This window comes from Rhopalosiphum padi, chromosome 3 (genome assembly GCF_020882245.1).
Source record: "Rhopalosiphum padi isolate XX-2018 chromosome 3, ASM2088224v1, whole genome shotgun sequence".
NCBI lineage: Eukaryota > Metazoa > Arthropoda > Insecta > Hemiptera > Aphididae > Rhopalosiphum > Rhopalosiphum padi.
In genome coordinates, this window is record NC_083599.1 from 6840145 (window position 1) to 6856281 (window position 16137).

The 16137-nt window shown below is 28.3% G+C and overlaps 2 protein-coding genes across 6 annotated transcripts in view; one reads left to right on the plus strand and one right to left on the minus strand.

Moving 5' to 3' along the window:
- The window catches only part of LOC132923876 (synaptotagmin-7), a 188486-nt gene extending 179352 nt beyond the window's left edge, over window positions 1-9134 (plus strand). For all 3 annotated transcript variants that reach the window (XM_060987860.1, XM_060987859.1, XM_060987861.1), the window contains exons 8-9: window positions 5358-5570; window positions 7524-9134. In XM_060987860.1, the coding sequence (XP_060843843.1) occupies window positions 5358-5570; window positions 7524-7627 (317 nt within the window). In that variant the 3' untranslated portion in view covers window positions 7628-9134. The remainder of the gene's footprint in view (window positions 1-5357; window positions 5571-7523) is intronic.
- Window positions 9135-9633: 499 nt separating this feature from the next.
- The window catches only part of LOC132923875 (uncharacterized), a 115897-nt gene continuing 109393 nt past the window's right edge, over window positions 9634-16137 (minus strand). For all 3 annotated transcript variants that reach the window (XM_060987857.1, XM_060987855.1, XM_060987858.1), the window contains exons 13-15: window positions 13496-13603; window positions 12135-12287; window positions 9634-9820 (exon numbers count right to left, since the gene is read on the minus strand). In XM_060987857.1, coding sequence (XP_060843840.1) covers window positions 9784-9820; window positions 12135-12287; window positions 13496-13603 — 298 coding nt within the window. In that variant the 3' untranslated portion in view covers window positions 9634-9783. The remainder of the gene's footprint in view (window positions 9821-12134; window positions 12288-13495; window positions 13604-16137) is intronic.

The following is a 16137-nucleotide window of genomic DNA, read 5'->3' on the forward strand; positions in this document are numbered from 1 at the left end:
CTATAATACGTGTAGATCGCTGACACTACATCATATATAACGCATTGGCGAAGCGTGTCAAGCGTGTTATTGCGAAGAGTAATCTATTTCTGTTTAGAGCGCGAAAATCGATTAATCATAATATTATGTTATATGTATTATACCACGGTCGCGGTGAAACGGACAACGGCGGTGGTTTGAAGGTTTTGATCGAAAATTCGGTTGGATTTTTCTTTTATTTTTCAACTCTCCAGTCGACTAATGGAAACCTACCTAACCTATATGTTATATATTATGTTATACCCCGAGTGCGCCGTTTCATACACACTTCAGTTCTTGTCCCATTTTTGATAAATTTCACATCACACTGTCTCGGGTCGAGTTATCTAAAAATAATTTTCTTATGCAGTGAAAAAGAAACACTTTGCGCATACAATATCTACTCACATCATAATATTATGTAGGTGGATAGGTAAGTAGGTGGGAAGATAGGTAGGTATATATTCCATAATATAATATTATCATTAATATTATCATCATCATATATTATGCGTACACTCGCGCGTCGTCCGTTAAACAAAAGCTTTCGATCACTCGCAGTTTCTGCGCCGAAACAGATTATCTAAACACATTTACGAATATTGTGTTATTAATTTATGCTGGACGGCTGAGTGGGCGAGTTGTCACCGTTTCACTCATTAATCATTATATTATAATAAAATTTTTAGTTTTTCGGAGCTTGGATTTCGATTTATCGGGATAAAAAATATGTCAAACCGTTTTCAACGCAGCTTTATTTCGCATATGTGTATCTAAGTAGCGGATATAGTGATGGTGTAAGTAATTGGATAAGTACCCGGTAAATGTATTTCGGGTAAATACTCGCATTATTTAATCAATTATTTTGGCCCGCCGTTTGTATTAATTAAAAAACATAAAACAGTGATAAATACTACGAATCAGCTATCGATTTCAAAATTTGTTTCTTATTTGTTTACGGGTTATATACTTAAATGCGAATTAATTCAATTCGCTTTCATTTTAATAATACAATTCATATGAAAAAATTAAATTTTTAACTATAGTTAAAGGTCCTAGTACACCAACATATTTCGTATGATATGAAATTATTATCAGTAGCAGTTGTAACTTTTAAACTATTCAAACCATGAACACACAAACATATTCGTTCAACTCACAAACATCTACTGAGAAAATGTGTATAGTGAAGCGAAGAATCTCATAGCACAATATGTTTTATAACATAATAATATTTGGAAGTGAATACACATATTAGTACCACACTGTCGAGTGCTTAATCGCGCAAATACTTATATCAGAAAATCTACTATCGACCCGTTAGTCAGATTAATATAATAATATAGTAAATTCACCGGTGTATTATTAAATTATATGAATAAACAAGTAAACGCAGATTAAGCAAGGTAACCAAAAAAAAAACAATAATAATAATATTAAAATTTGAATAAGTGTTAGTTTTGTTTTCAAATAAAAATGGTAAATATGTTGATTATACAATGATGTCTGGAGATATTTTTTATAGAAAAAAAATGCTTCAGTTCTTAAATGGTTTCTAATATAAAATTGAAAATAGTTTATACATTTGAGGACCAAAAATAAAAAATTCCCAACACATTTTAAAATAAACAACAAAATACAAAAAAAAAAATACGAACTTTCATTAAAATGTTAATAATATTATATAATTTTCAATCATGTACAACGATTTTTCATTGGATTTTAATTTAATACATACCTTTACACTATAATATTAGATCCACTTGGTCAACCTCATTGTAAACTTAAACCCTTTAACTGTACATTTACAGCAGTTAGTAATTATACTTACTTGACGGGTTTTTTTTTTTTTTTATTTTAAAAAGTAACAGCTAAAACCGATTTGTTACCATAAACACTTTTTTCTACTAGTAAAAATACAAAAAATAAAATAAAATATAATAATAAAAATACACAACTCAATATAAAATAAATACATTGTTCACTCGGCTCATGAGTCACGATATTATTTAAATAATTATTTAAAACCAAATTTGTCAACTATTGTGAAATATATTTAGGGAATTTCGATATTACTCTTTATAATATGCTTTATCAAAACAGAGTATCAAATCAACAATTAATGTGTATGTATTACTATTATAATCTACACGGTATAAAATAAATGTAATAGTCTCTGACATTTAGCACGTCGAGTAAACTGATTAGACATTAAATTTGGAGAAAAAAGTGTGTTATTATACAATAAACTTTTGCTTTGACTTGGAACTTAAAAACAAATAATATCGAAGGAGTTAACTTTTATTTCATTGGTGAGTCCATAAGCAAAATTCACATAATAAAAATAAGGTACGAAAATCGGCGAAATTTGCAATCGCTTGGTGAATCGCAGTAGGTACGTATATAATTGACGAGGACCTGCCAGGATGGGTCGTGGTCCGTTATACGCTAATAACTTACCATATCCGTGACGGCTAACGAGCTAAAATGGCTACCTACAACTAATTATTTACATACGATTTATAGTCGTAGTAGATACACATTATATAATACTGTAATCGTGCTGATTACTGCCAAGTAATTCGTCATTACGGCGGTACACACACGTCATAGCTAGTACGATTATAATCGTAATACGCGGAAACGGACGTCTGTTACGGTATTATACGGTTCCGTTTAAACAGTATCCGGGGGTCGTTATGCCGAACGATTGATATTGTTTTGAAATCATTATAATAATTATAATAATACACACGACTGGCGTGTAGTGGGCGCCGTGTGAATCGCCATAATAATATTGTGCCTACACTCGGACACCGCGTCGTAATTATACCAATCGGTAGGTAATCTACAGCGATCACTGCTTTAATAGTACACGATATTATGGTATTGTTATTGTTATTAATATACACACGCTACCGAAGTAATTATTAATTTAATTACTCTCATCGTGCACCAGCATACCGTATAGGTACCGTTCATGTCGTGATAATCGTATGAAATAACATTATAATATACGTGATAAAATCACAGAACATGATCTGTACCCATTTCGTAATCACATCAAAATATTCTGATTTTTGGAAACTTCAAGTGTACGTCTTGATGAGAATCATAATATTTTTCATTTACTTGTTTTATCAAAATAGTTTCCTTTAGCGGTAAGGTACAAGATTCTTGTATCGATTTCTTCCTTTTTTTTTTTTTACTATAAATTGTTAGTAAGACGATTATTTTGAAAGGACAAATTATCTAAGTTTCTACAAGGCGAGATATTTATATATGTAAACTTAACTAAACTTTATTTTATATGTTATCAAATTTATGATATTTTCTTCGAATAATAAAAATATCATTATAAATTTCACGCAATTCATATTCAATAATTTTGAAAATATGTAGATTTTGGGGACATAAATTTGAAAGAAAACTTTTATTTGCATTTTTCAAATGTATTTAGTCAGAAAATGTCTTACCCCTCATTTTCGTTAATAATTAAATAACAATTGTCTATTAAATAATCACAAAACTTAATTGTTGCTAAATTTTCATGTTTTTCTACAATAAAATATAGTCTATAAAATATTCTTTTACATCCTCTGGATTGAGAAAAGGAATACAAATAATTACCAACTATTTTTAAACACCATAATTAGCTGAATTAAATTGTATCACTATTTTTACGAAACTAAGCTTGGTTCAAATAAAATTGACAAACAATAATCTCGGTTTCTGGAAAAATTTAAAAAACTGCTTGATGATTGTATTTAAAAATCTAAAAAATAATGATTCTAATTATTACTCCACTATTTTTATTTTTGTCAAGAATGTAATAATATATTATGTTTTTTTACTATATTTAGCAAAAAATATAACATAAATGAATTATAATATATTCCATTTTTAATGCCACGAATCGTATATAATTGCATGTCATATTTTTAAAAAATATTTAAAATACTATTCAAGTATACAAAATTTAATTATTTTTTAAAAATCTATGTTTGTTTTATACGACAAAATAATTATTTCATTTAAGGTATCATTTTCATAATGAAATAACTCACTTCCATTTGTTTTATGTCTAATAAGCTTAATGATTCGTGAACTTCTTCTCTTGATGTTTTAAATTTGGAATAGCAATGCACCCTTTGCACTATGAGTATTTTTTGCTGTCTGTTTTAAATCAAGCGAAATAAAATCTCCTTTATTAGTATATAATATTTAAATATTTCTATTTTCATTATTTTCTGTGGTCTTTCAACTATGGAGTCCAAAACTTATCTTTTACAAGAATTATTAATTTTGTCATTTTAAATTTTCATTACTTGACCATGGTCAAAACACGATTTATTTATGTCTATTACTTTTGAACTACAATTATTTATAAGTTTATAACATACATTTTAATTTTTTTTTTGGTCTATGATGCTTAAAAAATGTTAAATCCTTTAAAACTAATAGTTTTTTCTTTTTTCACTTAAATAACATGAAGGATGCTTTATTTTCGTTCTTTGTGACTTTGTGTGTAATTAATATAGACAGATATGTAAAGACATACGAATGTTTCGAATAATATTAAGAAAACTGTAAGGATAAAATATATTATAAAATGTGGCAATGCACATTATTCTGTGTATTTTTAAATTTTTTATTAAATCAAAATCAATTTTGTTCAGTAATGATTTCGTGAAAGATTCGTAAATATTTTGTGTGTTAAAAAATCAAATTTAGATGCCAGCTGTATCGATAAGCTATCATTATGAACTGTTAAGTACCACGCATAAAAATTGTAAACATTTTCGTTAAAATATATTATATTATATTATACTATTTAATGTGTTTTCCAATTATCAACTATTACTGTAAGGTCTTAGAAAATATATCCAAGTATTTGAAAATAATATTATAATATTTCAGTATTTTTAAAATTCCAAAACTCAAAATTTAAAAATAAAATCCTATTAAGGATACAATTCGACGGCATGAGTATTTTCAGCGAATCACCATGTTTACTTTATTCCAAGAAACATAAAACCACCGAAATGTGAAATTCCTTAATTTGATAATTTATAAATCCGTGGTTCATAATTATATTAGAACTATTGTACCTTAACGTACATCGAGCTATGCAATTTTAGAGAAATCAATATCCTTTCATCTTAGGTACTATGATAATTATTAAAATTATTTTTCAACACATTAAAATGATCATGTCCAATAAAATATCAAAATCAGTTGAATACTGTGCATTATATAACATTAATATATGAACCAATAATAAAATATCTTATTTTATATGTTATAGAATTAAATGCATGTTGTACTGTTGTTTTCAGATCCGTACGTGAAAGTGTGGTTGCACGTGGGTGACAAAAAAGTGGAAAAGCGCAAGAGCATGGTTTTCAAATGCAATCTAAATCCGATTTTTGACGAGAAATTTGAGTACACGTTGCCGGTGGAACAGCTTAGAGAAGCGGCTTTGGAGGTGATGGTCATGGACTTTGACAACATTGGTCGTAACGAACTCATCGGCAAGATAACAATATCATGTGAGTGTGTACGCCAATGCAATACCTGTCCACCTTCAATGCGTGGCAAATATTATATTTTATTAAATTAGAAATACCGTAATATTATATTAATATATTTCTAAAATATTAATTGAGTGCTTGACTTGGGTCGTGGAGTGATCGAGTACCCTAGGGAAAATATCCCACTCTTTAGCGTACTTATTCATGAATATAATTAAAGTAAAAACACGTAGGAGGGTTTACTGTTATTTAGGCCAACAAATAACAATAATGTACTTTCGACTTTCTATCCCATTATTAAAATAATAAATAAATTACCTCTTCCGCTCATTAGAGTTCAATAATATTTTTTAACTATGTAATTTAATACAATCGAATTCAAAAAAAAAAAAATTTTAAAAAGTTTATTTACAAGTTCAATCGCATATTTATGAGATTAGCTAATTAAAAAAAAACAAGTTCATAACGGAGTGCACATGTTACTATTTTTTTCTCAATGTCGAGCTGTGAACACAGTAAAACCTCGATTAACCAAATTAAACGGGATCAACATTGTAACGAAAAAAAGAAAAAAAATTATTTTTATATCAATTCCAATTTTAATATTATACATAGACACATAGTAGAGTATATAATGATAAAATAAAATGAAACAATAGTTATTTTATTATGTTTGTATGAATCACAAGCTTTTTTCGTGAGTTTTTTTATTTTTCCACGAGTACGTATATAACCCATAATACGGACGTGCAATATCCTATTTATAATTCAAGATATTATGATTATGACGGTAGGTGACGTATAACATAAGTTGACAGGTAAGACAGTGACGGATAATCGAGGTTTTACTGTAGTATCAAAACAACATATATCTCGCAGTGTACATAAACTCATCACAACTACGCCTTGTGATTTACCAGGTTCTTAGTACCCTAAAGCTGATGTTTCCGTCAAAAATTGTTATAAGTTCATAAATTATCTCACATAAATATAATTAAATCATAATATTTTAAATTAATACACGTTCATGCAAAAGTTGGTCGTCGTTACATAAACTTGAAAATCTGCAAAAGTATTCAGGCACTTTATGTAAAACATATTATACAGGCTAAACCATAAATAAATATTGTTAGGAATTAAATATTAGACAAGCGTGTACTGTGCCGTAACTAATTTTTTAAAATAAAATAAGATATCTGTTGTAAAGCTATGAAGAATTCAATCCTTTACGAAATAAATCATTAAACAAAATTCGTCTAGTGCCGTAAAAACAGTAAAATATTCACTTTAATTAAGTAAAAAAAGTACAAAAGTTTAAAAATGTTGTATTATTTACAACGTCGCGCCCGTTAGAAGGTTTTAGCGTTATAATGCTGTTGTTACTATTGCAACTATCTGAACTTCAATTTAATGAGAGGATTTTTTTATTTTTATTACAACTCGAGATATGGCCATAAACTCATCCTACATACCCCCGCGTCATCACTCAACTTTTAGAAGTGGCTGAAACAGTGGTCTTCAACCGGTGGGTCACAACCCATTTTTGGGTCGCGTAAGCTTTAAAATTGGGTTGCGATAATTATTCTTTTGAAAATAAAAATTATATAAGGTAAAAATAATTTTTTAATTATTTAACTTAGAAAATTAATAAATGAAAATACCTACTAAAATGTAATTTTTATTTATTCAGTTTTAATAGTACTACTGCACAGCATTAAACAATTTTAGCTTTTTTACAAAACTTACGTGGGTCGCGAAAATTGTAGGCCTAAAAAAGTGGGTCTCGCGAGTCCAAAAAGGTTAAAGACCACTTGGCCAAACAATTTCAATACAGAGGATAAGCTCCCCTAACACCCTATATATATATATATGATTTTTGTAACTTATTGCCCGCTCACCTACTAACCAATCAAATCACCCGATCGTCTATTGCATGTATTATAATGGGTTCGTATGATGTATTATTGTCAGCCAACAAAAATGCGACTGGACAGCTGGAGGCACAGCACTGGAAGGACATGCTAAGCAAACCAAAGCAGAGCGTGGAATACTGGCACCGATTGAAACCTGAATAATTTATTTATTATCGATATTATTGATATTATTATTATTAATATTATTATTATTATTATTATTATTATTATTATTATTATTATAACTATAATATTATAATAAGGCGAGTGTGTTATGAAGTTTTTATTCTATTTTATTTGTTTATTTTTTGTTTTTTTAAAATAATATTATATTATACCGTAAGAATAATGGAACAAAACATAATAATACATAATATTTATTACAACAATATTTTTCTGCATTTGATAAAATTACATAATATATGATTTATATATAATATGATATATATATATATTATATAATAATATTATTAACAAATATTTAAAAACTAGATAAGGGAAATCATATTATATAATTATTTTTGTTTTCAAGGAATATTAATATTAATAACGGAAATAATATATAATATATAGCGTTATTATTAATTTTTAAGTGTGAAAAAAACATAACAATACAAATAAAAACAAAAAACGACAATATACGACGATGTATACCTAATTACGTTGTTGGATATTGTCGCTAACCGACGAAATTAGGTGAAAATTGTTAAAGCACCAAAATGTAGTTTAGACGAATAACATCGGCAAGTAATGTATTTATGATGTTACTATACCGATTTATATAATATCTACATATTTTATGTGTCTGCATACGTATATAAATAACAAATCTTATATTATAAAAGGAGTGATTGTTCTTTTAACAGTGAACACTCATTATTTTGTAAAGTTTAACTTGACGTATTTTAAAAATATTTGTACTTACATCATTTTAATTCATTATAAAACAACGTTTTTGAAAAAAGAATGATATTTGTTTACGGTTTTTGTCGTTATCGTTGTTTAAGTATTTCACTTTTTTTAATGATAACGTGCATTTTTAGTTTCGCATTCCGAAGCAGAATATTTTTCTGAGAATTTTGATTTACAAAAATCGAATGTATCAGACAAATATTCTTCCTTTCGAATATTAAATCAAAACAGTTATTATACAAAATACGGTAAAAAAAATATTTATTTTCAATAACTTTGTTTCGTCGTGAATTCGAATTATGTTAAAAAAAAAATATTTTAAAAACCTTAACACTTTTTCAATACTTTTCGATGTGACGAGTGTTAACCGTTAAGATAATCACTCGGCAACTATACCTATTTGTGTGTGACAGAGTGCGTGTGTTAAGTGTTTATGTGTAAGTGTGTGTTTGTATATTATTGTAGCGTTGATTTTTATTTTAACCTTAGTCTTTTTAATACATAATACATAATTATTATTATTATTATTATTATTATTATTATAAAAATTATTAAAATTATTATTATTTTAATTATCATGATTATTATTATTATTATTATTATTATGATTATGATTATAATTATTATATTTACGGTTATTATTATTATTATAAATTATCATTATTCATCAGTCTTGTATACACGATTGATGTTTTATGACCACATGCATAAATGTCGCCTGCCAATAACAATACGTGATATATAGACTCAAAAAATATTTGGATTTGTTCATTATTTATATTTTGTTCGTTATTATTTCCTATTACACATACGTTCGGGACGAAAATAACTACTGAACGTCTATGATACAACCAACCTTTACCTCCTAATCTATAATATTATAATTCTGTGTATATACATAATATGATCCTTATAACGGCGATGTTCGTTTTGCGTCTCCGTCGACCATCTTCCTCATCGTCCACGCCCCGCCATGTCATGGTTACTTCTACTGCTACTACTACTACTACTACTACTACTACTACTATTATTGTTATTATTACTCTTATTTTATATTTTTATTAATTAGTATCGTTATCTTTATGACTATTATCGTTGTCGTTGGACACGGTCGATTTACCGTCGTCGCGGTGGCTTAAATGCGCATCTGACATGATATTATTAATAATAATATGGGCGTAACGACAGTCCGGTTTTTATTTATTTTGACGCCATTTTAACGAGTGTTCCTATATTATATTGTAATAATGCGACGGTTTGGTGTACACAAATATAATAAGGTTATTGTATACAATATAATATGATGTTATAATGTTACGATAATATGACATTATTATTAGCGGGTAGATAAGGTGTACGTAAACGTGAACGGACGTGCACGTCTGACGCGGCCGACTGTCCAGTCACTACGCCGATATCGATGGCAATACTGTTAAATTATTCCTGAAAAAAAAATATACACATAAATAATATTCACAATGTTGAAGAACCGCCAGCCTAGACTTGACAGGTCCTGTAAATGCGTATAATATCGTGACGTTTAACATGTATGTGGCGATAAGGTCGTTATTGACTGGTATTATAATTTATTATTATTATTTTTTTTTTTCAAGTCGGCCTCAATAATAAAAATAATGCATGCGCTTTTAAAATCGATTTAATTTACTGTGAAATGTTTGACTATAGTCAACTACGTCCAAAAATGAGATAAATAATATTTTGTTAATTTTAATAAGAAACTATAATTTTCTGCCAAAGAATATAATTTTATATATTATTTTAATGCATAGAAATAGTATAAACATTGTCAAAAACCTACGTATTATATTTACTTAATATGTATAAGAATACAAATCAAATAATTATAATTTCATACATCGGTAATATTTATATATATATATATATATGTTAAGTTATGTATAATAACGTTAACTTTTTAAAGAAAAATGAAGAATGGGGGAACGAAATACTTATCATAGAATTAATGGTAGAATCCAAATTTGTACAGCACTTTTTAACGGTTAACGTGTAGGTACAATTTTCGAATTTGTGTCACCTTTTGTTTTTTGCATAAATACAATTAATTATGAAATTAAAATTCGATATAAAATCAAAGAGCCGACTAAAAGTATGCAAATAATATAAATGTATTTTTTTCTATGATACCTAAATTATATAATTATTATTCAATTACACATGTATTTGGAAAAACGCTTTTAGGACTTAATTCATTACATCTCCTGGAAAATATAAATGTTCTAGTAATTTTATTTTTATTAGTTTCAAAATAAAGAACTATAATTTTAAATTAACATTTATGGACCTAACCTTATGATATTAAATACCGTATGGTAAATTAGAATACCTATTTTGATGTAATTCGTGAATAGTGTTGTAAAGCAATATACCGAGATTATTAGTGCTTAAATTTACAATATTACCATAATTTCAAAATAACTTATTTAAATCGTGTATTAAAATAATATATAAAATTCGATTATTTGTATTATAATATTACAGAACGATTATTATAGGGTCTAATATTATGTTATATTACAATTTTAATACCTAAAAAAAAGATCGTTGTGCATACGCTCAAAATATAAGAATATGTATATTATTTAAACATTTTACTAAAACATAAATCTTCCACTATCCAGTCATAAGATTCTGAATTTACAAATGACTAAATAATTTTCAGTCACCTGTTAAAATATTGGATCACGAATATGTTTTTCAAATATAATACGATTCATTTTTAATATTATAGTAAAATTGAATTCATGTTTGTACCCGGTGTTACAACTACTTCAAATGACGTGTTTGTACAATGTGCCTGTGATACGTCAAAATAGTTGTTGTATGTTTGTTTTTAGCGAAAAAAAATAGCAGAAAGTAGAAAATTCTGAAAATAGTGTATTAAATTCGTAGCGGATTTAATTGACGTAAGTTTGACTTATTGTTGTAGCCTAAAATACCAGTGCCAATTTGACGGACGTTAAGAATAATATTAAACTTATGCTATTTACTCGTTCGTCAAAATAATATATAATAACCTGTCACCGTCGTCAATAGTAGCAAAAATAGCGCCTTAAATGTATGTTATAGAAATGGTCAGTCGAAAGACTTAAAACTATTAAAGTAAAAACATTCTATACTGCAATGGGATGAGGCAAAGAGGCGAGCATTTGAGCTCTCATCTCTTTTGACATTGAATTTTGATGAGACAATAACGCGACAAACGCACAAAACACGCACGAACGATGCAACGTTTACAAAATAATTATCTTCATCAAACTTCGTCGTCACAATACGTTCGTACATCGTAGTACGTGTGTACGTTTCATATCTATGGTTGCACACGACAAAAGGGGACACACGACATATATCAAGGTTTTCAGGAGAGCAAAAAAAAACGACTTTTATATATTATTTTATGATATTGGCGTTTGGACCTCAAAAATGTCGCTTGGACCCGTGTTTTAGAGTTCACATATTATTATAAAGGTCGTTTGTATCCTAAATTTAAAATTCGATAACTTATTATAAAATTATCACACTGATGTACCAGTGATACATTATGATACATCTAATTCTCCGACAACCGATAATAACAAAAATGTCACTTAGACCCTAATGTCGTACAACCATCGATATATTATAATATTGTGGTAAGCGTGCGATATTATACTACAGTCATTACACCAATACGGTAGGTACCTATAATAATAATGATAATATTATATTATATACTCACAGGTCGATATTATGAATTTTTGAATTGGTGCACACCACCGACACCTTAACGTGACATTCCTTGTGGCATTTGATCAGACAGTCCCTGCACTCATACCCCTGTTTGCCGATGCGCCTTGGGAAGTATCTCGCGCACACCAGGCAATTGAGGCGGCTGTCGAACAAACGTCGTTAGTCAACATTTTTGCGACGTAGTACAGTTACATTAATTTATACAATATGTAATACATTTAATTTTTTTTTTTTTTAGCAACGTATTTCTATCTACCCATATTATACTACTAAATCGATTTCCTAAAACTAATTCGTGAAATCAAAGAATTGTTCAAACATGAACGTTTTACGAAACAAACTAATTAAATGAAAACAAAAAATAAAAATATTGAACGCTTTTGCAATATATCAACAACAATACAACAATTTAATTTTTCAATTAGTTATCCAATGTATAGTACTTCAAACTACATGCCGAGTTTAGCTTGTTTTTGCCAATCGAGATAAATGTAAAAAATAATTTACAATCACCGAAACGGGTCATGAATCAAAAAACTTACCAACATATTATTAAAAGTTATTATGTTAAAGGTAAACAATAATATTTTCTCAAAAAGTCTTAAGTTTTTAGAAATCGTTAGAAATCAAAATTTATTATATTATTTTTTTCAATTATTTTTATGGTTATCTTTTTTAGAATACAGTAGTACATTTAAATTTCCATTTCAAAGACGAATTTTTTTCAATAATTTTAAAACATAAAGTTAAAATACCACACGTGTAGTTATTTCAGCTATAGTTAAGTATTTAAAAAGTATGAATGAGCGAATTGAATTGGCAAAGGAGTAAAGTTCTTAATGTTTCTTAATTCAGAAATCAGAATATTCTATAAATTTTAAATCGTGTATTATAAAAAAATGTAAATATCATATTATACTTGACATTCAGAAAAGAAAAACTGAATAAAAAAAAAATAATGATAACCATGAAAAATAGTAAAAATATATTATTTTAATGACTTTAAATAATTATATGAAATAGTATATTATTACACGAAAAGGGCTGTTCATGAGTTATTTTAGTCACCGATGACGTGTGTGTCACGAGGCATAGAGGACTGCTATTTTCCAAAACTGAAATTGCCACCCTACATGAGTCACATACACTATTTTTGGTCGCACTACCTTCAAAACTATCTACCAGTAATCCATCCAATGAACGTTTTTTGCTATTATTGGTATTTAGATTAAAACTTTTTCATAAAACAGCAAAGGAGTAACGCAGCAACCTCAATTTGGAAAAAAAACGAATCGATACGTTTAATATTATATCAATATGATATTATGTACACAAACAGTCTTAACGTACCTGGACAAATGTTTGGCGACGAACGTATGATCGTTATATATGTGCAACTTAACACCAGCCCTCTTCCATTTGCTTTTCTTGGCCTGAGTGAATGGTACCAAATAATGCCTGTAACAGTTAAAAAAACAAAAGCCGTTGAAATTCGTTTTTACGTACAAATATAAATTTCATAGTACTCAACCATTTCATGGTATGGTTTCGATGGTAACGAATAAAATATAAATTATGATCAAATAATTTTAAACCAAATTTTCGTTCATATAACACTCAGCTCTCACCCAATAAAAATATATTTTCCAAATACTGTTTATCAATACTCATAGGATTTAGTTTTTTTCTTTTTATAGAATGATTTTAAATTATATTATTGACATGAAAGTAATAGCAACAACATTTATAAGTTTTAAATTAAAAACTCTATATTTAAACTGGATGAAGTATTATATTTTTTTTTAATTTTAAGGATATTCGTTAAAACTAGATACATACTGTTTTTTCCATTAAATAATCTATTTTTAAATATCGTGCAATATTTATTGTTTGCAAGTTACTCATCATTTTGTATTATGATAATATTTATTTTCCATTAAACTTGTTATAATAATACACATTGTTTCTTACCTGTGGATTAATCGGGTCGTGTTTAATATACGTAATTAAATTGGAAAAAAAATATTGGTATCGAATTTTCAATCGACATTTGCAGTGTGCCTAGTCATTAGACCAAACGATGTTTACAAACAATCAAGGTAATCACGAGCTCAGTTGACATTTTTCTTTAAATTACATTTTAGACATTTGAGACTTTTAATTTGATACATTTTTAGTATACAAAAAAAATTGAATCTCAACTACTAAGACAAATATAAATTTAAATTGTTCCGTCATTGTCAGTTGAATTGGTAACATTTTATTTCAATAAATACAAATAACGGTATAAAATGTTCGTGTAATAGGACATATAAATAATCTTCCGGTTAGACGATGAAAAAAGAGATGACCCACGTGATTTATTGCAATGATCGGTTCCACACCGTATACATAGCTAATTGCACAATTCGGAACACTTTAATAACGTTACGTCTCTGTTTTCGATCTAAATCGAACAATGTCCGTAAAATATTTCGATGGTTTGAATCTTTCCAGTGAACTAGTTTCAAAAATACCATGTTCGAATTCCACGTGATAATAAATAATAATTTCAAGAGTACCTATCTATGTTTGTCTTATTTTTTTCCCTTAACGGTCACATCTAAACACCGCAATTATATTATTAGTTTGAGCAGTATAAAAATGTTATTGAACAACGATAATTAGTATAGTTTACGTGCAATTTTATTGACGAGGCTTCCGAGCAGCTGAACGCGTACGTTCAGTGCACTGTTATCCATTTTTTTTTCTTCATATTCGCATAATATTGTATAAACACTACAGGTAGCTTTACAGCACTCGACTTTTTGTTCCGTAATAATTTTTTTATTGTTTTCTGGCCATCCTCGTATTATTATTATTTTTTTTTCTTCGTTTGCTCGTAAAAGTATGCTCGTAGAGTAAAATATTAAAAACATATAAAAGGGTTAATATTTACTTGTATTTTTTTATTTTCGTTGCGTTGTTGTTTTAATCTGGCCTGCAATGGAACCGAAACGATTTACAAGTCGTCGCACACATTGCGTTGAACGAAACAAAAGATTATCATCACGCGCAGAGTCGTGTTATTGTTTAATTGGGTGGGATGTTTCCCGTCGGGCGCAGTTAACAAATGACGTTATGGGCACCTGGGCGATACGATTTTTTTTCACGTTACCTCGCTCTCCCCCCCCTATTCCTAGTTTTTTCATACGGAAAATCCGGTCCGGCGTTTCGCCATCGGCCTTACTCTTAAGTGGTGAGCATAATAACACGTTGAGAACTGTATACGAAATGTATACATATAATAAAATCGTGTTTATTTATAACGGTGAGATAGTATACATATTATAGTGTTTTGACGATGCTGACGACAGCGGTGATGCAAATGACGATGATTATGATGATAATAATAATAATAATAATACTATGCACCCGACCTACATAACATTATAATATATTAATAAGTAAGTCGAACAAAAACTCGAAAGGACAGTCTTCGTTGTGCCGTAGGGCAATCACGGCAATTATAATTTACGTGCGCGTAAATAATAATAAAAACTAGTTTCGTCCATTCATGGTCGAAATTCTATCGTAAAAACTGTTTAAAATTAAAATTTTTAAAATCAACATGCTCGGAAAAATTGCATATTTTTTCGCATGCACAGTTCGGTATTAGCGTGTGTATTTCTTTTGTTTTCTCGTTTTATACGTATTTACATTTTTTTGGAAAAATTGGAATTTTGTTTCTGAGTCTATAAGCTATACGAACATACGGGCATTACTTTTTTATGTACACTTGAATAACAAACAATAATATTAATTATTATTTTCTCGTGAACAAATCGGTTATGTTTACTGCTTTTTATTTTTCGTATTACCCAACTATGCGTGGTAAATTTTTAAAAATTGTATCTCGCAAGATAGATAGCGCTACTGGTGCTTTCCTCATTAGTATTTTCATATTTTACCTGCCTTTACGGTTATTACACTATAAAATATGTGTACAATTT